Source organism: Hemicordylus capensis, chromosome 3 (genome assembly GCF_027244095.1).
Source record: "Hemicordylus capensis ecotype Gifberg chromosome 3, rHemCap1.1.pri, whole genome shotgun sequence".
Classification (NCBI taxonomy): Eukaryota; Metazoa; Chordata; class Lepidosauria; order Squamata; family Cordylidae; genus Hemicordylus; species Hemicordylus capensis.
Window position 1 is genome coordinate 328932024 of NC_069659.1, and position 20411 is coordinate 328952434.

The window sequence follows — 20411 nt, forward strand, 5'->3', positions numbered from 1 at the left end:
GCATGATTTGAAAGCATGTGATACAATTGCTTTTCTGAAAGTAAGCCGGTCTGTTCTGGATAGGTGACTACCTGGGAACCCCGTGTATGTCACCTCAAGTTCTATAAAGGAGAAAAGCCAGGAAGACAGGTGGGATAGAAACATAATAAATAATGCACTCTAGCTTTAATCATGTGTTGAGTGGTTCCTGGCTGCCTCCAGTTTCAGCCACTGGCTGAGAATTCTCCCTCTTAACTCAAGGTACTGACTGGGCCTTCACACTTTACAGAATAAAGTAGTAGAATCTACTTTGGAGGTCTGCATGCCCTGAATTCATGCTCTGGTCCGCATTCGGTCCAGTCTGGTGGACTGCTTTGGCCAAACCTCAAACTGGTCTGGAGGTTTGAGCTGGGGGTGGGGGTGGTGAGCAGCACCTTTAAAAGTAAAGACAGAGGCCCTTAGCAGCCACACCATGGCTCCAGGCAGCTTGCTGCTGTGCTTTCCTCTGCAGCCCTGGGTGGCTCCCTGCATGCCCTGAGGCCAGGTGAGTGATGGAACAGGACTGCTGCAGGGAGCGCTGCAGAAGCAGGAAGCTGCCTGGAGCGGTGGTGCGGCTGGTAAGGCCCTCCATCCTTTTAAACATGCTGTTCACTGCGCCCTAGTGATGTCCGTGTACCCCCCTACTATTTAACTGTACTTTAAGTAGAAAAAGCTTTTTAACATTCCTCCTCCACATACAAAAACAACCTGCAGATAGTAAACTAGCATATCAGGGAGACAGGTGTTAGCCCAGCTGAGAGAGTTAACTCAGTGCTGAGAGAGCATATTCACAGCAACAGAGCTTTTTGAAGGAGATTTTTTTGCTGAATTTTTAAACAACCTTATGGGAATACAAGGAGCGTGATTCATTACTCTTCATGCCGCTGATGAAGACGGTGCATTGGTCAAAATGCATCTAGCTCAGGACATCAGACTGCTAAAGTACCTCCTTGTGCTGTGCTATACCATGGGAATACAAGCCAATTGTGGAACAGTTGATTGCATACCTCAGATACAGAAGTTCTACTCCCTTGGAGCTTAGGACTCCCGTTGGAGCATTCTCTTTGGGACTTTCCCATCTATATATATTTATAGATCCTTCCACACATTTGTGATGCCTTTTATCTTTACCATGGAGAGTTTATTTTGTTAATTGTTTTTATATTTATATTTCTGTTTAGGTTGATTCTGGTTTCATTCAAGTTACTTTTATGACCATATGGTACCCATCTTTTACAAAGTGAGAATGTTGTGGATCCTGATTTTTGAAATATTTATACTCTGATTTAAATTAATATAGACTAGCTGGACTGGTGCAGAGCAACTGCACGCTAGTTCTCCCTGCCTCCCACCAGCCAATCTGGCCCCATGCCCCGCCTTCCCCCTGCCTTAAGCCATCCTTTGCCATCCGGGATGGCAGCTGAGGTGGTGAAAGCTTCCTCTGTGGGCCCGCCTGCTGCCCAGATGACAGGTCGGGCTGTTTTGTGTGTGCAGAGAGCCCTGAAATGGGCCAAAAACAGCCTGACCTGTCATTTGGGTGGTAGGTGGGCCCATGGAAAAAGCTTTTGCCGCCCTCTTCCTCTTCACAGAAGAAGCCAGCGCTGCACACTGTTGGCTGCATCCCCGCCACTTCTGTGTACGTACTAAACCCCACCCCCACAGTTTCATTAGTAAGCGGGGCTGGCCATATACTTAGCCTTTGATAGAGATTGAGATAAATATATAGAATATACATCTGTTTTTAGGGGGGATCTTTTTGTTCATCAGTATATTCTTAAAAGGTTTTGTATAGCTGAAGTATACCTGATTTTCAAAAAGGGATCCAGGGGCGATCCGGGAAATTACAGGCCGGTTAGCCTAACATCCGTTCCGGGCAAATTGATGGAAAGCATCCTCAAGGATAAAATTGTAAAGCACCTAGAAGAACAGGCCCTGCTGGGAGTGAGCCAGCATGGCTTCCGCAAAGGTAAATCTTGCCTCACCAACATTTTGGACTTCTTTGAGAGTGTCAACGAGTGGGTGGATCAAGGTGATCCAGTTGACATAGTCTTCCTGGACTTCCAAAAAGCTTTTGACAAAGTTCCTCATCAAAGGCTCCTGAGGAAACTTAGCGGTCATGGGATAAGGGGACAAGTACATGTGTGGATTGCTAATTGGGGGTAGATATAGGGTAGGTATAAATGGAGAGTTTTCACAATGGAGGGAAGTAAGAAGTGGGGTCCCTCAGGGATCTGTACTGGGAATGGTGCTTTTTAATTTATTCATAAATGATCTAGAAGCAGGGGTAAGCAGCGAGGTGGCCAAATTTGCAGATGATACCAAATTCTTTTGGGTAGTGAAATCCGAAACGGATTGTGAGCAGCTCCAAAAGGATATCTCCAAACTGGGGGAGTGGGCGACAAAATGGCAAATGCGGTTCAATGTTAGCAAGTGTCAAGTGATGCACATTGGGACGAAAAACCCCAACTTCAAGTATATGCTGATGGGATCCGAGCTGTCGGTGACGGACCAGGAGAGGGATCTTGGGGTTGTGGTGGACAGCTCGTTGAAAGTGTCGATTCAATGTGCGGCAGCTGTGAAAAAGGCCAATTCCATGCTAGGGATCATTAGGAAGGGGATTGAAAATAAAACGGCTAACATTATAATGCCCTTATACAAAACGATGGTGCGACCACACTTGGAGTACTGCGTACAGTTCTGGTCACCACATCTTAAAAAGGACATTGTTGAACTGGAGAAGGTACAGAAGAGGGCAACCAAGATGATCAGGGGCCTAAAGCACCTTTCTTATGAGACAAGACTACAACACCTGGGGCTTTTTAGTTTAGAAAAAAGACGACTGCGGGGAGACATGATAGAGGTCTATAAAATCATGCATGGCATGGAGAGAGAGAGATTCTTTTCCCTCTCACACAACACTAGAACCAGGGGTCACTCCATGAAATTGATTGCCAGGAGGTCTAGGACCAACAAACGGAAGTACTTTTTCACACAATGCGTGATCCACTGGTGGAACTCTCTGCCACAGGATGTGGTGACAGCCAACAACCTGGATGGCTTTAAGAGGGGTTTGGATGACTTCATGGAGGAGAGGTCTATCAATGGCTGCTAGTCAGAGGGCTGCGGGCCACCTCCAGCCTCAAGGGCAGGGTGCCTCTGAGTACCAGTTGCAGGGGAGTAATGGCAGGAGAGAGGGCACGCCCTCAACTCCTGTCTGTGGCTTCCAGCGGCATCTGGTGGGCCACTGTGTGAAACAGGATGCTGGACTAGATGGGCCGTGGGCCTGATCCAGCAGGGCTGTTCTTATGAAATCCAAATGTGTAACATGAGATTTTGAAAGATCATTACACTTCATTTAGTGATACTAGGACATGCTGACTTCCTAGTTTGTTCATTTTGCATCATGATCTCACACTTGGCTAATTTCTCTTACCTAACATATAAGTTCGTTGCAGATGGACTAATATAACAAATAGCCAATAATAAATAATAATAATAGAGTTGTTAAAGGTCACCTAGACCAGGGTTTTTTAGCATTGGGTCCCTAGATGTTCTTGGACTTTGGTTGGGGATTGTGGGAGTTGGAAGTCCAGTAACATCTGGGGACCCAACGTTGTGAATCCCTGACCTAGACGAACATTATACAAGTACACAAACACTTAAAATTTAAGATTTAAGTAGTACATCCTCCAAAAGATTTTAAGGAAACGAGTCCTGTTGTGAACTGCTTGGCTGTCACTAACACAAATGTAGTCAACCAGACTACTTTCAACTCGTTATCCTGAGATCATGTACATTTGGGAAAGAGGGAGATAAGAAGCATACCACACAGACTATAATTTAAAAGGCTTTATTGAAAGTATGATTACATTCAGGCAATTAAGCATGCAGGCATGCAAGCAAAATACTTATTCATTGTAATGTAGAGTTCTCGACAACATTTTAAAATTATTCATCCTCAATGGAAACAGTTAACAGCAAAAAACAACAACACAAAAAACCAATTTCTGCTCTGAATAGAGTGGAGACACATTCCTGTGTAGTCTGGGCTAGTGGCCAAAACTCAGTCTTATTTCTCCTGCTGCATAGCAACAAACCAAAACAATCTCACAGCCCAGCTCTAGCAGCGAAAGGCATTCCCTCCTACTTTTGCAAGCAGTTTAAGCAGTTTTAAAATCTCCTCTTCTCCTCTTCAATGCAGCTAAAACAAAGCTCAGCATTGTCAGTTATCTCCAGTTTTGTTCCCAAATAACCCAAGGTTGCTCAAACAGAAAGCCACACAGTCTCTGAGCTGAGAGGCCAAGACAGACAAAGGAGGAGCAGAAGAGAGCTCATTGCTGACATAGAGAAATATGAGCCAAAGGGAAGGAGAGGTGTAGGGATTAAGGGGGAAGAAAAGATGGTGGCGTGGAGCACAGGCCGAGGCACAATAACGGGCTGAGAGCAGCCTTCCTGGGAAGCAGAGAAGACAGAGATTGAAAGGAGAGGAGACAAGATGAGAAAGGTATATTAGTCTGGGAGGAAGGCATTCTTTTAGGCAGTGTTGTAGATAAAAATTTACCGGTTGGCGCTGGCTGTATCTTGGTCAGGAGGCTGGAGGCTGTCCAGGCAGCTCAGGTGAAGGGCCCAGGAATGGCTAGGGAGTACAGGTTGCTTTCCACAGCCTAAGGTTTACATATTACTCCCAGAGGCAGGAGCAGACATCCACTCCTTAGGAGAACATGTCTTTCTGGCTTGCTTGTTCGTTCTTCCCTGCTTGTTCTTTTCCCATGGGAGGGGCGTGCCCCCTTCTATAACTTCTCCTCAGCCTCCTTGTCATAGCTCAGATCAAAGACAGCCTCATAATTCTTAAGTCTCCATCCTTAATGTAATCAATCTCTGGTCTCCCATCCTTGCATGGTGGGGTCCAGGCCTATTGTTTACTGAATCCAAAAAGGAAACAACCCTGTTTGTGCCCAGCTTTGACTGGTCTGTGGTCACTTCTCCAAGCTTGGTTGGTGCCTTTTAGTTCCAAGAAATGTTATTACAGGATAGCATGTAGGACATGTTATTAGGAGATAGCATGTAAGAATGTTGTTAGGAGTCAGCATGTAGAGCAATTCAACAATTATTGTGTAAAGATACGTACCCCTATAATATGTAGGTACTGATCATCTAAAATGTGGTTTCCTAAGACCTTCTAAATATGATTAACATAGCAAATTTCAAGTTCATTCTCATGATTGGCATCTGCATAGCACAATGCATAAACATACTCCAAGGCAGGACGGGATAAATTTCCCTGCTCCTCAGGCCTTGACTGCAGAAAAAACAATTCTGTTTCAGTTACCTTGGCTCACAGAAGCAAAGTTCACACTTCAGTTTCTTGCAAACCAGCCATTTTAGACATGGGCCTAAGCGTCACTTTTTTAGCCAGCAGGACAGCTGGTCCCAATCTCCCGTGTGCTCACCAACCCCCCCCCCCCGAATAACCAGTGAACCTGCTAGTTTGCTTTGCAAAAAGCCCTCTTCCCCATTTATCTTGGGACAAGACTATTAATATTTATGAAAAACACTGTATGCAGCTATGAATATATTTAATGAACAATCAGTTTTATTCTAAGGAGGGTGGGTGTAAGGAAGCTTATGCACGTAAATGTCCCAGTCCTTTCCTCACCACAGGACATCTGTGGGACTCCCCCATATCATTTGGAAGGGAATGATGTGGGGTATGGAACACTGAAGGGCAAGGGGGAATTGGTGAATTTCCCCCCACCCGACTCCTGCGGGTGGCAGTGCCTTCCATCTGTGCAAGAGTAATTTAGGATCCATTCTAATATTTCAGTGCTTGTTTTGCAAGATTCTAGTCTCTCTAAACACTAAAATATAGCTTACATACATTTAGTATTTCAAACCAACCTTTCTTTTTTGTGTCCAGTTGCAGTTATTTTAATGAGCCACCAGGTGGCTCTTGAAAGCCTATAATTTCATAGAAGTGTTTCATAAGGATATTTGTTTGCCCAGTTTGTCTAATGGAATTTTGTACTAACTGTAATTGTTACCTGTAATTTTGGGGTTGTATGAGGATATGAAGCAGGTGATGGTGACGCATTTGAGAAAATATACTCTGCCCCCACTTCTGGAAAAATATGGGTTTGTTAAAGACACTTTTTGTCCAACCTATTTTCAGTATAACCTTTCATATTGTTGTAAAGATAATACATTGCAAGCTTTTTTTTTTAAATTCTGCTCTGGCTGAATATCCTAACTTTAGCTGACTTGTGACTGATGTTGTGAAAATGTGGCTTATTTGAATAGTTTGATCTGATTGTAATATTTTGAGTTTAGTACGATTATTTTGAGAAGCAGAAGGCCGGTTAGACAGCAAGGAGAAAAAGAAAGGCATGAGGCTCTTGAGATATGGGGACCTTAAGGCTAAGAAGGTATGCAGGGTACAGATGCTCTATTCCTGACTGCAATGACTCGCATACACAGCAATGCCAGCAGAATGCAGAATCAACACAATCATTTCCTCATACTTGGGCAGCCATCTGAAAGGCAGGGGCTGTAGCATGAGAAGTTGCAGGGAAAGGGGTGCTCCCCTTGCAGAGCAGTTGTTCCTGCCCGACTCCCTTCGCTAGCCTTGTGGCACACCACCCCAAGTTGTTATCAAGAATTCCTCAACCCTTGGCAAGGATCTTTTGAGAAGCCTGGGGGATTGTGCGAAAGGAAGATAGAAGTGAATTTTGCATTGTCTGCAGGGGTGACTCTAGAACAATTAGTGTTGGGGAGCAAAGGGATGACGAAGAATTCCTTTAATAGAAGAGTGAGGGTTTTGCTATACATAAAACACTTACAGAGATAAGTAAGTACTGTTAGTTTATTTATCGTATTGGTGAAGCTTGCTTGACACTTTCAAACTTATTCAGAAAATACTGACTCTTTGGAATCAGGCCAAACCTTCTAGTCTGCTCTCCAGGCTAGTTTTCTTTTCCTGTCCAAGTCCATGTGGCAGGAAAGTCTGGGAGAGAGAGTCTCTGAGGGAGAGAGGCCAGTACCAGGCCAGCTGAAATCTGCAGAGGAGATGACCCTATATTCCGCCACCCCCACGCATATGGTCTCACTGGGGTGCAGTTCGTGGCCAAGAGCTTGGCCTAACTCCTGGAAGGCTGAAGGAATCTCTTGCCTACCTGGCTGCATCGGTTCCTGCTGCTTTCACTGGGATAGGGGAGTAAGTGAAAGTGGTTTGTTTAAACAATGGAGGCCTTTTGAAATAATTAATTCAAACTATAGCACCATAATATAGAACTGTATTTAATATTATTTATTACATTTATAAACCGCCCCATCCAAAGGCTCTGGGCAGTGTACAACAAACATAAAAAGACATAAACACGCACACCATTTAAGGCACAGTGTTTAAAACAACAACAATTAAAACCCATTTAAAACTAATTAAAATAAAATACTTTAAAAACAATGTAAAGACCTTGGAAGGCCAGGCCAAACAAGTAAGTTTTTAGGGCTCTCTTAAAGGCCGACAGCAAGCCTAAATGGCATATATCTGCCGGGAGTGCATTCCATAGGCCAGGAGCAGCTACAGAAAAGGCCCGGTTCCAAGTCGCCACCAGACGTATCGGTGGTAACTGGAGACGGATATCTCCAGATGACCTCAATGAGCGATGGGGATCATAGCGAAGAAGGCGCTCTCTAAAGTCTGACACTTTGCTGTAAAGTTCCAGTCTGGTGGATGGGGGAGTGAAAAGGGATTTTTTTATTTGGGGGAGGGGAGCAGGGGGAGCACTTGCAACCCCTTGAAGTCATCCCTGGTTTCATGGAGCATTGCTTTCTATATGAACCAACAGTTCAGTCTAAGCCTCAGGAACATTGGGGAGCGGGGTTCTCTCATAAATGATGTGGCACCATTTATATGAGCCATATAAATTGATATCTAAAGCCCAAGCATTAGATATTAGTAGCCTTTCAATCCCAGCTACAGGGTGAAGTTGCTACCTTTAATAAGGAGCCAAATGAAATAAACTTTTATACAAGAAGAGGAACGCCCTAATGCTTTTGCATTCTCATTCTTGAGCACAAACTCTTCTTCCCTTAGGAAGTCCTGATGTATTCTCTCTTTCTTTCTGGGTAGATTGGGGGTTAATTCTGGAATAGAGCCTGCCTCTAATTACTTTCTCCTCTCTGCCTTAGTTTCCTACTTCCTGTTGGGAGTTAAATTTCTGGGTCATCAGTTGATTTGTTCTTCCCAACATATACGTACTGCTGTTGTCCAACCACAGAAGAGACATGTTGGCCCATTTGAAGGTGGAAAACCTGCCTTCTGCCTACCTCCTAGCCTTTCTCTGCTCACTCTGCCCCTGTTGGAGTGCATGGGAGGTGGCCTTGCTGCTTCCCATGCCAACAGTTTCCTTTGTTGATCATGGGCGTGTTTGTGAGAGTTATTTGTTAGCATCTGGCTGTTCTTCAGGTGTGTGGGAGGGTGCTAAGTTGGTTTGGTTTGGTGTTGGTGTCGTCTTGTTTCAGTCTCACTGAGTTCAGTGCAGCTTCCTTCTTGACAAATATGCTTATTCACAGACATCCTAATTCATCCTAAACAACTCAAGAGGAAGCTGTCAGGAGGATAGGCACTTCTAAAATGTTCAAGGTGTGGAGATGGTCAAAAACGATGGGGACAGACAGAAGCCAACAACTACTTAGTTCCTCCCAGAGGTTCACTAACCCCCAGACCTTGGGGACCCGGTCTGGTCCTCCAGGGTTGCCTCCAAATGGCCTGGGCTGGGAGCCTCCAGCAGCTCAACCACCCTGTGCCCACCCCACCAAAGCTCCGCTTTAAAAAAAAAAAAGTCTTATTGCAGCTGAGGGGTGGCTGTGAAGCAGCCCTTTCCCCTTCTCCCCCCATCGGCTGTGGGGTGGGATTAGTAGAGACGCTGGCCCCATCTGTTTGGGCCAGTGTATTTAAGTAACTGCGAGGCACGCCTGCATGGTTGTGATCGACACAAGCCCATAACGTCACAGGCTTGCGATGATCTCTAAACTAAAGGAGATTGGGGGGGCTTGCCCATGGGGGCCCTTGTGGCTGGGTGATCCGGGCACCCAAATTACCTTGGTGCTCCCCTGATTCTTTCACTGCTCAGTAAGCCAAGAGCAGGCACAGCAGTGACACTTCTGTGGCTAGAGGGCATGGAGAGAGAGTTCTGTCTCAGAAAACACTTACTAGAGGTCATCTACCAAGTGGCCAAAGAAGTTCCATTGCTGTGCCTGTCCTTGGCTTTGTGAACACTGGCGCAGCCAGGTGGCTTTCAGTTCCTGTCCCCATCTGCCTCCCTGTGCCTCAGAGAAGTCTGAGCAGCTCTTTGCCTTAAGTTCTTGACAGTGTCACTTCCTGAATTTTGGATTAGTGTGCAAGCAGAATACAAATAATTAAGTGTGAGAGTCATGAAAAGACGAACTCCCTGTACTTGATTTCTTCATGTGTGAATCAGAGTTTTCAGTAGTTGCTGCTGTAACAAATAAATGCCTAGTGAAAATAACTTGGAGTCCAAAATTAAATTGGCCATCTCAAACATAAAACCCAGGTTTGAAAACTTGCCAAATACAAATATGCATCTATATAAGCACTCTTTGTTCCTGGAATAGGTTTAGCTCATTATTTTGTACAACTCCCATTGGTTTTCATGATAATTACATAGTCATGGTAGTGTCTTTATTGTTAAGGTGAGGATTAAAAACATTTTGTCACTGTAAAGCCAGAACACTCTCTTGGTCAAAACCCTACATCCATCCAATCCTATTGAAATTTGGCACACAGTAAGGTGATAAGCGTTACCACATTTCCAAATTTTGTGTAGATCTGATGGAAAATATCCAAGACAACTGTCTGAAAACTGACAGTTTTCAGAGAACCAGAATGGCTTCTGCTAAGGTAAATCATGCCTCACCAACCCTTTGGAGTCCTTTGAGAGTGTCAACAAGTGTGTGGATCAAGGCGATCAAGTTGACATAGTATACCTGGACTTACAAAAAGCTTTCGACAGAGTTCCTCATCAAGGATTCTTGAGGAAACTTAGCAGTCATGGGATAAGGGGACAAGTACATGTGTGGATTGCTAATTGGTTGAAGGACAGGAAACAGAGGGTAGGTATAAATGGAGAGTTTTCACAATGGAAGAAAGTAAGAAGTGGGGTCCCTCAGGGATCTGTACGAGGACCGATGATTTTTAATTTATTCATAAATGATCTAGAAGTAGGGGTAAGCAGCGAGGTGCCCAAATTTGCAGATGATACCAAACTCTTTTGGATAGTGAAATCCAAAATGTATTGTGAGGAGCTCCAAAAGGATCTCTCCAAACTGGGTGAGTGGGCAACAAAATGGCAAGTGTGCTTCAAGGTTGGCAAGTGTAAAGTGATGCACACTGGGATAAAAAACCCCATCTTCAAGTATACGTTGATGGGATCTGAGCTGTCTGTGGCTGACCATGAGAAGGATCTTGGGGTTGTGGTGGACAGCTTGTTGAAAGTGTCAACTCAATGTGCGGCAACTGTGAAAAAGGCCAATTCCATGCTAGGGATCATTAGGAAGGGGATTGAAAATAAAACGGCTAATGTTATAATGCCCTTATACAAAACGATGGTGCGGCCACACCTGGAGTATTGTGTACAATTCTGGTCACCACATCTAAAAAAGGACATTATAGTAGTGGAAAAGGTGCAGAAGAGGGCAACCAAGGTGATCAGGGGCCTAGAGCACCTTTCTTAAGAGGCAAGGCTACAACAACTGGGGCTATTTAGTTTAGAAAAAAGAAAATTGTAGGGAGACATGAGAGAGGTCTATAAAATCATGCATGGTGTGGAGAAAGTGGATAGAGAGAAATTTTTCTCCCTCTCACATAAAACTAGAACCAGGGGTCATCCCATGAAATTGATTGCCAGGAAATTTAGGTCCAACAAATGGAAGTACTTTTTCACACAACGCATAATCAACTTGTGGACTTCTCAGCCACAAGATGTGGTGACAGTCAACAACTTGGATGGCTTTAAGAGGGGTTTGGATTATTTCATGAATGAGAGGTCTGTCATCGGCTGCTAGTCAGAGGGCTATAGGCCACCTCCAGCCTCAAAGGTAGGATGCCTCTAAGTACCAGTTTCAGGGGAGTAACAGCAGGAGGGAGGGCATGCCCTCAACTCCTGCCTGTGGCTTCCAGTGGCATCTGGTGGGCCACTGTGTGAAATAGTATGCTGGACTAGATAGGCCTTGGGCCTGATCCAGCAGGGCTGTTCTTCTTTTCTGTCTGTCTTTCTGACAGTGAGATAATGATGGCGACTGTGCCCCAGCCGGTGCTATTTTGCCCTTCAAGCTGGCTCTGTTGGGGGCTCCTCAGAGATTGTGGGCCAGGAGACATTTGTCTCCCTTATGTCTTACTGACGTGCAGCCCGTGGTGTTGAGCAGTGTTCCCTCTAAGGTGTGCATGTGTGCATGCACTCACACATTTTTTGATGTCTGCTCAGTTCATTTTAGATCCCACTCAGGTTGAATCAAGAAGGACCCACTCTTAATGCACGTGTGCACACACTGCCCTGATCCTGCAGCCCAGAACAAAATTCATTCCCGCACACAGATGAGAAAAAATTGGAGAGAACACTGGTGTTGACCCACTTTGGGAGTCAACTTTTGGCTGAGAAGTGGGATACATATATAAAATAGCTTTTATTGGGAACAGCAAAAGTGTGCTGTCCCAATGAAGAATGCAGAATGTCTGTTGAATTTAACTGCAGCAACTAGATAAGTTATAACAAACCTTGGAAGAATAATTGAGCTGTGGGTGAATGAATGGTTAAAGGATACTTATTTCATAGTTAACCTAGTTTTATATAATAAGTGAAGGTTATAAAGAAACATTTTTGGGTCCCTATTTAGTTTTAGAATTTTAGATATAACAGGAATCATGGTGGAGTTTTGTTATAGTTGTCAAACTTGTACTTTTTTGGTGTTTTGATTTTTAAAAAACAGAAATTAGCTTCTGACAAGTATTATATAGTTTATACTCGAATACATTGCATATATTGTCAATGTGATGCTGCTGTTGACAGATATGCTAACATACATCATAAGATTGGTATAAGTCTAAATTAATTTCACTGTCATTCATTTACAATAACAAGGATTCCAAACGATCAGACAATTTTTAAATGAATAGTATTGTACCATTTTTCTTGAGCAGAACATTCATCATATTAGATGCATATTGTTGGCTATAAAATGAATGCCAGCTATTTATAAATTCAGGAGCATAGGCAAATCTGTTTTTATGTAGTTTTGGAACTACACATGTTCAAAACTTAAAACAGTCATAGTTCTTTAAAATGCAGTAAAATATATTTTTGAAAAGTACTGCAGAAGAGTGAAACAACATATTGGCTTGTCATAAATCTGTTCTATCTTTATAAAAAAATCTGAAAAACAGATTGCAGTATCAGATTGACTTAACAGACTGACTTTCTGTCACAGCCATTATGCATAGTCTGCTGCCTTGGTCAGATTAGTACAGTATACATTAATCTTGCTTGAAAATAGTAAAAGCTTCTTGCTTAGATTTCATGCAGGATTTTGCAAATGATGTTACTTTCCGCAGAGCTTGTGACAGGCCTTCTCCAGTAATTGCACAACAAGGCTGTACATACCAGTTTCGATCATGACAGTGCTTTTTCATATTGAGTCTCCTGGTTATTTCCACAGCATCTAGAGCTCCAGGAAGATCCTGCTTGTTTGCTAGTACAACCACGGGCACATTTTTAATGTTGTCATTCCTCAAAATAAGCTCTAGTTCTTTCTTTGACTCTTCCAAGCGTTGCTTGTCTGTGCTATCCACAACATAAACCAGGCCATCGATATTTTCCAAATAGTTGTCCCAAGCAGTCCTCATTTTGTGTTGTCCTCCAACATCCCAGATAGTTAAGGCAATGTTTTCTTCCGTTTCAATCATCTCCACATTGAAACCAATAGTTGGCAATGTTAGGAATACATCGTTAAACTTGAGCTTGTACAAGAGTGTGGATTTTCCTGCTGAATCAAGCCCAAGCATTAGGACCTGGGCTTGTTTGACTTTAAACTGTTTAGCACTCACAAGACCCATTCTCACCACAAAGCTTTATCCCCCTCTTAAATTTTATGGGTTTCTTTACCCTGGATTCCTCCACACACAGGCACACAAAAGGTTATCTTCCTTTTCTATCAGTTGAAAGATGGTGAGCAGAGGAGGAAAAGATGGGCGATCAGGCTTCGTGCTGTGCTGTAAGAATAAGAAGATTTCTGTGTTTGTTCTATGACCTTATCAGTGTTGCAGTATGCAAACAAGATGTAATTAAAATAAAACCTTCGCTGCCTACCTGAAGGTGGAGTTGACTTGAACAGTCATCAGTCACACAGAAGCCAAAGGTTGGTTGCATACAAAGATCCTATTGTGCTCTTGGGAGTGTGTTCGCTTTTCAGCGATATTGCTCTTAGTGTGTAGGTGGTGGCAGTTTTGCAGTGCAGTGCTGTTACATAACTAAAAATCTGTGATCTCCTGGGTTTTGATCATATCCCTAATTGTCAATGATGTGTAAAGAAAAAAAAAGATAACCCGATTTTTGAAGCGTTCCCTCCTGCCCTTCCACAGACCCCAGTTTACAATATGTGTATGTGTGTCATTCTAGACATGCTTTTAACAACTGTGTCCAGTGGATATAATTTAATGTTCTTCACCACCTGGTTCTCAACCACCTGGTTTTTCACCACCTGGTTCTCAAAAAAAGGCTGTGAGATAAGATCAGGTTGGTAACCAAGTTGCCATCGATCAAGAAGACACCAGGGAACTGGGTGAAGCAAGATAGTAGCAAGCACTACTGTCCTCGAGAAGCTTGGTTCAGGCACTGAGGCTAAAGAACTGAGTCAGATAGAGGTGATGAGAGATGACATTCTGGAAAAATAAAAAACTGACAAATCGCCAGGGCCAGATGGCATCCACCTGAGAGTCCTTAAAGAACTCAAATGTGAAATTGCCGACCTCCTTGCATAATATAACTTATCCCCTACAATCAGGCTCTGTACCAGAGGACTGGAAAGTAACCAATTTAACACTGATTTTCAAAAAGGGATCATGGGGGGATCTGGGAAATTACAGGCTGGTTAGCTTAACATCTGTTCCAGGAAAGTTGATGGAAAGCATTATCAAGGACAAAATGGTTAAACATATAGAAGAACAGGCCCTGCTGAAGGAGAACTAACATGCTTCTGCAAAGATAAAATGTGCCTCACCAACCTTTTGGAGTTCTTTGAGAGTGTCAGCAGGCATGTGGATAAAGGTGATCCAAGTGACATAGTATACTTGGACTTTCAGAAAGCTTTTGACAAAGTTCCTCATCAAAGACTCCTAAGAAAACTTATCAGTCATGGGATAAGGGGACAGGTTCATGTGTGGATCGGCAACTGCTTAAGGACAGGAAATGGGATAGGTATAAATGGAAAGTTTGCTAAATGGAGGGAAGTAAGAAGTGGGGCCCCAGGGCTCTGTACTGTGACCAGTGTTTTTTAGGTTATTCATAAAATGGCTTGGGTCCAAGGACTTAAGAGAGTGCCTTCTATTGAGATCATCTGGAGTGGTCTGGTTACGGTTGCCATGGGCTCATTTGGTGGCAACTTGGAATTGGGCCTGCTCTTTGGCTGCCCCAGGGCTTTGGAATATGCTCCCTGTTGAATAAGAGCATATCCTTTTCTGTTTGCTTTTAGGGAGACCCTCAAGATGTACTTATTTTCTCAGGCTTTTAACGGAAATGTTTAAGACTGTTTAATGTGTTTTTATATTTGCATGATTGTTTTATTTGTTTTGTGAATTTTAACTGTTTTATACTGTGTTTACATTTGTTGTGTGTTCTAATTTGTATACCACCTAGAGATGTATATATCAGGTGTTATAGAAATATGATTGATAGATGATCTAGAAGCTGGGGTAAGCAATGAAGTGGCCAAATTTGCAGATAACACCAAACTATTTAAGGAAGAGAAATCCAAAATAGATTGCGAGGAGCTCCAAAAGGATCTCTTTAAACTGGGGGAATGGGCAACAGAATGCCAAATGTGGTTCAGTGTTAGCAAATTTATTTTATTTATTATTATTTTTATTTATTTAAATTTATATCCTGCTCTTCCTCCAAGGAGCACAGAGTGTACATGATTATTTTTATCCTCACAACAACCCTGTAAGGTAGGTTAGGAATATAGGAAGCTGCCATATACTGAGTCAGACAATTGGTCTGTCTAGCTTAGTATTGTCTTCAGTGACTGGCAGCGGCTTCTCCAAGGTTGCAGGCAGGAATCTCTCTCAGCGGGTTTGAGCGATAGAACCTCCTTTTGAGGTCCCAGAAAGATCCCTTCAAGGAAAAGGGATGGAACGGGTGCCCTCATACTAGGGAATTGGAACGTTCCCCTTCTCGTAATCAGGTTAGTAAACCTGTATGTCATTTATGCAATGCTCCTGCATAGGAATAGGGAGGGAAGATGCGACCAAGAGGTTCATGCAGATGAGACAGTAAATCTCTTCTGGAAAAGTTTGTATGGTTATGTGCAAAAAGACAAGAGTATCTCTTCTAAACAGCAGTGGGACAAATTGTGGAAATGGACGTTGGATGTAACCCACCCACCCACCCCCCGATTACCTGATGTGCCTTGAAATCCCTCACCCCTGAGTTACAGTACTACCTGCATATACTTCATAACCTTGTGGGTTTCCAAATCCTTGTGTGTAAATCTTTGTAGATATATCATGTACAAACAACCACTTTGTATATAATTGTGCTTTGGCAACGTCCTGTATGCTTTGGTAGTTTGTTGGTTCAATAAAAAAATCTTGTCCTATTAAAAAATAAATAAATCTTGTCCTATCTTGGAGATGCCAGGGAGGGAACTTGGAACCTTCTGCTCTTCCCAGAGTGGCTCTGTCCTCTGAGGGGAATATCTTGCAGTGCTCACAAATCAAGTCTCCCACTCATATGCAACCAGGGCAGACCCTGCTTAGCTTAGCTAAGGGGACAAGTCATGCTTGCTACCACAAGACCAGCTCTCCTCTCCTAGGCTGAGAGATACATGACTGGCCCAGTCACCCAGTGAGTTTCATGGCTGAATGGGGAATCAACCTCAGGTCTTCCAGTCCTAGTCCAACACTCTAACCACTACGCTATGCTTGTAAATTGGAGCATATTGGGGCAAAAGAACTCTGCCTCTCCCCCCCCCCTTCTATATATGCATATGTGGATGGAGTCTGAGCCATTGAGAGAGAGAGATCTTGGGGTCGTGGTGGACAGCTCATTGAAAGTGTTCTTAATGTGTGGCAGCTGTAAAAAAGGCCAATTCCATTCTTGGAATCATTAGGAAGGGGATTGAAAATAAAATGGCTAATATTATAATTCCCTTTGTACAAAACTGTGATGGGGCCACATTTGGAGTACTGTGTACAGTTCTGATTGCCATATCTCAAAAAGGACACTATAGCGGAAGGTGCAGAACAGGGCAACCAAGATAATCAGAGGCGTAGAGCACCTTCCTTAAGAGGCAAGGCTACAACACCTTGGACTTTTTTAGTTCAGGAAAAAAGACAACTGAGGAAAAGATAGAGGTCTCTACAAACATGACTGTTGTGGGAATAGTTGATAGAGATCTTTCTCCCTTTCTCATAACACTAGAACCAGGGGTTATCCCATCAAACTAATTGACAATAAATTTAGGACTTTTTCATATAGTACATAATTAATCTATGGAATTCTCTGCCACAAGATGTAGTGACAGCCACCAGCCTAGATGACTTTAAAAGGGTTTTTTTTAATATATATTCATGCTGGACAGGCCTACCAATGGCTACTAGTCTGAGGGCTATAGACCACCTCCAGCCTAAGAGGCAAGATGCCTCTCAATACCAGTTTCAGGGGAGCAACAGCAAGTGAGAAGGTGTGCCCTCAGGTCTTGCCTGTGGGCTTCCAAGAGGCATCTGGTGGGCCACTGTGTGAAACAGGATGCTGGACTAGATAGGCCTTGGGCCTGATCCAGCCAGGCTGTTCTTATATTCTTAAGAGACACCAGTCAGTAAGAGCAGGGTGGAGCGGGTTGCAGGAAAACAAATGCTTGTGTGTCAAAATATAAGGGAAACTTACAGGAATGAGAGACAGCCAATTTCCTCATAGAGTGTTGAGGTGCAGTTAGGTAATTTCAGGGTCTGGACCTAATGGCATTATGGTTCGTCCGTCCCCTTACAGGACCTGGAACAGACTTGAGGGTATATGTGCTGCTGCTTCTGTTAACAAGTCTTTGCACATGCTCAGAGGCTCTCTTCCTTGGTATTTGTTCATGCCTTCCCTGTTACTGTATTTCCAAGCTGGGGGGAAATTCATCTGATTAGCTTCACTTGTTTAACCCATCTCCCTTAACAGTAATGTATATGTCTCTTTTTTTGCGAATGCACTCTGGCCCAGACCTGTAGATTTGTGATGAATGATCAAGAAGGTGTGTGGACCTTTAATCTCTTTGGCAGGTTGGAGTAGCTGGTTGAGGCAGAGCACTACATGCGCTGCCTCCGTCTGTTCCTGTCTGCCCGCACCAGTGGAAGCTCTCGCTCTCATGTGTACAGATGTACCAACGTAGTCTAGAGGGTTTTGTGTGCTCGAGAATGCTGCGTGAAACCATGGTGAGGGAGGGAGAGAGTGTACATGTGTGGACATGTTATGTCATGTCTCTCTAATTTTTTCATCTGTGTGCAGAATGAATTTTGTTCTGGGTGGCAGTATCAAGGCAGTGTGCGCACACAAGCATTCAGAATGGGGCCTTCCTGATTCAACCTAAGCGGGATGTAAAATTAACTGACCGGACATCAAAACAAGTGTGAGCGCGCACACACCCCTTAGAGGGAACACTGCCTACAAGGATACTGTAAGCTGCCTCCTTGCGGTGGTAAATAAAGGCAGAGAAAACAATTAGCACTTTTAAGATGCAAGGAGTACGGGTAGTTAAAAACCACAACTAGCTTTTGTGTGCAGTTCAGTGGCTCACTTTCATATTCATTGAGAGAACATTTTTGTTAAGCCATGGACCAAAGAGCGGCTGCTAAGGGCACCACTGTAGGGAGGGTGGAGAAGGGAGCTTGCTTCTTCTACTGATGTGTTTGAGTAAACCAAAGTAACTCCATTTTACATAGAATACCAAAGCATCTCCAAGTTTGCTTAGAAAACCTAATTCTAACTTAAAGTAACCTCAGCCCAGCTCAGGCCAGCTCAAGGACACGGCCTCACATGATTATCTCTCTCCACTAAATTGTATCTAAATAAACTTGGTTCTCACCGTTCTTTGCTGACAGTTAAATAAAACAGGATGTAACCAAATAAGGGGTGATCACCAGATGAACAATGAATCATTCGCATGCGTACTAGATACTTAGTCCACCATTTTACTGCCACATATACTATGTCAGCATCATTCAGATTGTCTGTATAAATGTAAGATGCACCTATAACCAATTTGTATTTCAATGCAGAGCAATAGCCATTGATTTACCTTGCTGGCTGCAGCAGCAAATAAAATTGCCTCTAATTGATTCCCACTGTGTCTGTTTGATTGGCTTAAGGCGGACCCAGGGACGAACTGAATTCACATCACTACCTTTCCTCCCTACTGCTGTAGCCTTGTAATTAACTAGAAGATTAGCTAGCATTCAAGCCTGTCTGCCTTGTGATTGCTTGCGGGCACCAGTGTTCTCTCTAATTTTTTTTCATCTGTGTGTGGAATGAGTTTAGATCTGGGCGGCAATATCAAGGCAGTGTGTGGGCACAGGCATTCAAAATGGGACCTTCTTGATTAAACCTGAGTGGTATCTAAAATTGATTAAGCAGACATCAAAAAATGTGTGAGCACGTGCACGCCTTGGAGGGAACGCTGGCAGGCATCCAAATCCATCGCTGTATATTTATTTTGGTTTGTTCCTTCCTTTAAATATACATGCTGGTTGCCACAGCATATGCATTTCCTCCGCCCCCCGCCACCTTATTTCTGATGCATGACGATGATGCAGCCACCCCTGAGCAAGTACAAGCTTGAATGCTAGGCAGTCTGGCCAGCCTGAAGCTCCAGCAGCAGAGAGGAGAGGTTGAAGAAGCAAACTCTCTTCTCTTGAGTCTGAGGAAATTGGCTGTCTCTGTTTTCCACCTGCTCCACTTCTCTCTCCTTGCCTGGTGAGTTTTTCCATACCTTGTTTTCCCTCCTGGTGGGTATTTATTTATTTTTTCTTGCATCCCTCCCTCTAATCCCTCCACTCAGTTTCTCTCCCCTTAGGGTTCTCCCCACACCCCGCATTCTTATTCTCCATCTCCAATCCAGCTGCTCGTTTGAGTTGGTTTTTAAGCCCCCCCCCCCCGCACCTTGCATTCACATTTCCTGCATCCAATCCAGCCACTTGTTTGATCCATAGTGCCCTGAGAGAGATGGGGGAAAGGCTACAGATGAGCTGGAGAGCCAGTGTGGTATAGTGGTTAGAGTGCTGGACTCGGACCGGGGAGACCCGAGTTCAAATCCCCATTCAGCCGTGAAACTAGCTGGGTGTCTCTGGACCAGTCACTTCTCTCTCAGCCTAACCTACTTCACAGGGTTGTTGTGAGGAGAAACTCATGTATGTAGTACATCGCTCTGGGCTCCTTGGAGGAGGAGCAGGATATAAATGTAATAATAATAATAATAATTGTGCTTCCCTTCTCCACCACCCCAGTTGCTGTACCTCAACACCTCCATCATAGATGAAAAGCAATTTCAAGCTTGCAAATTTCTTGGAGCGTGGCTGTCCTATACCTTCTGAGTCATTCTGGCTGTGTTAAAGACTTTTTGTAAAGTTGTGCTCAAGGAGTAATATACTCATTTCTAGTTTGTGGCTTATTGACATGGGAAATTAACCTTTCTTTAGCCCTTTCTTCTCATAAAGGGTCCTTATGAATGGTTATTTTTTTATAATAGAGGCATTTAATCATACACAGTTTCTTTGTTCCTTAAATGCAAGACTTAATTTAAAGCAGAATTCAGCTGTGTTTGATAGCAGGGCTTATGCAACAATGCAACTTTTAAAAGAGTGCCTCTGAGCATGTGCAAAATGTTCCCCTTACCACTGAATAATTTGCTGGATCTCTGTCCCATGTTTCCTCCAAAAATTTCAGGTTGATTTGTCTTAGACATAAGCCCTATTCACACATTATGTTAAAACACTTGTACAATGAGTGAACAGGGTACACAGGTACAGTTATTTACATATGTAAAACATAGCTACAGTGGTACGCTTTCTATCTGTACCATGCATTTGAGGGCCATGTATGTACTGGTTTACTTTTAAAATGAATGCA

General features: G+C 43.5%; 2 protein-coding genes across 4 annotated transcripts in view; one reads left to right on the top strand and one right to left on the bottom strand.

Moving 5' to 3' along the window:
• B3GALNT1 (beta-1,3-N-acetylgalactosaminyltransferase 1 (globoside blood group)) overlaps nt 1–20411 on the top strand; it is a 62766-nt gene that overhangs the window by 15779 nt on the left and 26576 nt on the right. The window contains exon 1 of one of the 3 annotated variants that reach the window (XM_053305754.1): nt 18546–19259. The exons of the other annotated variants lie outside the window; for them this stretch is intronic. The gene's annotated coding sequence lies outside the window, so the exon portion shown is untranslated. Of the gene's footprint in view, nt 1–18545; nt 19260–20411 lie in introns of those variants that run through there. 3 annotated transcript variants of the gene reach the window in all.
• ARL14 (ADP ribosylation factor like GTPase 14) lies at nt 3853–13571 on the bottom strand. The gene is made up of 2 exons (XM_053305756.1): nt 13398–13571; nt 3853–13300 (listed from the first exon to the last, which is right to left on the bottom strand). Exon 2 carries the CDS (start codon nt 13142–13144, stop codon nt 12566–12568), a length of 579 nt encoding a protein of 192 aa, XP_053161731.1. The 5' UTR covers nt 13145–13300; nt 13398–13571; the 3' UTR covers nt 3853–12565.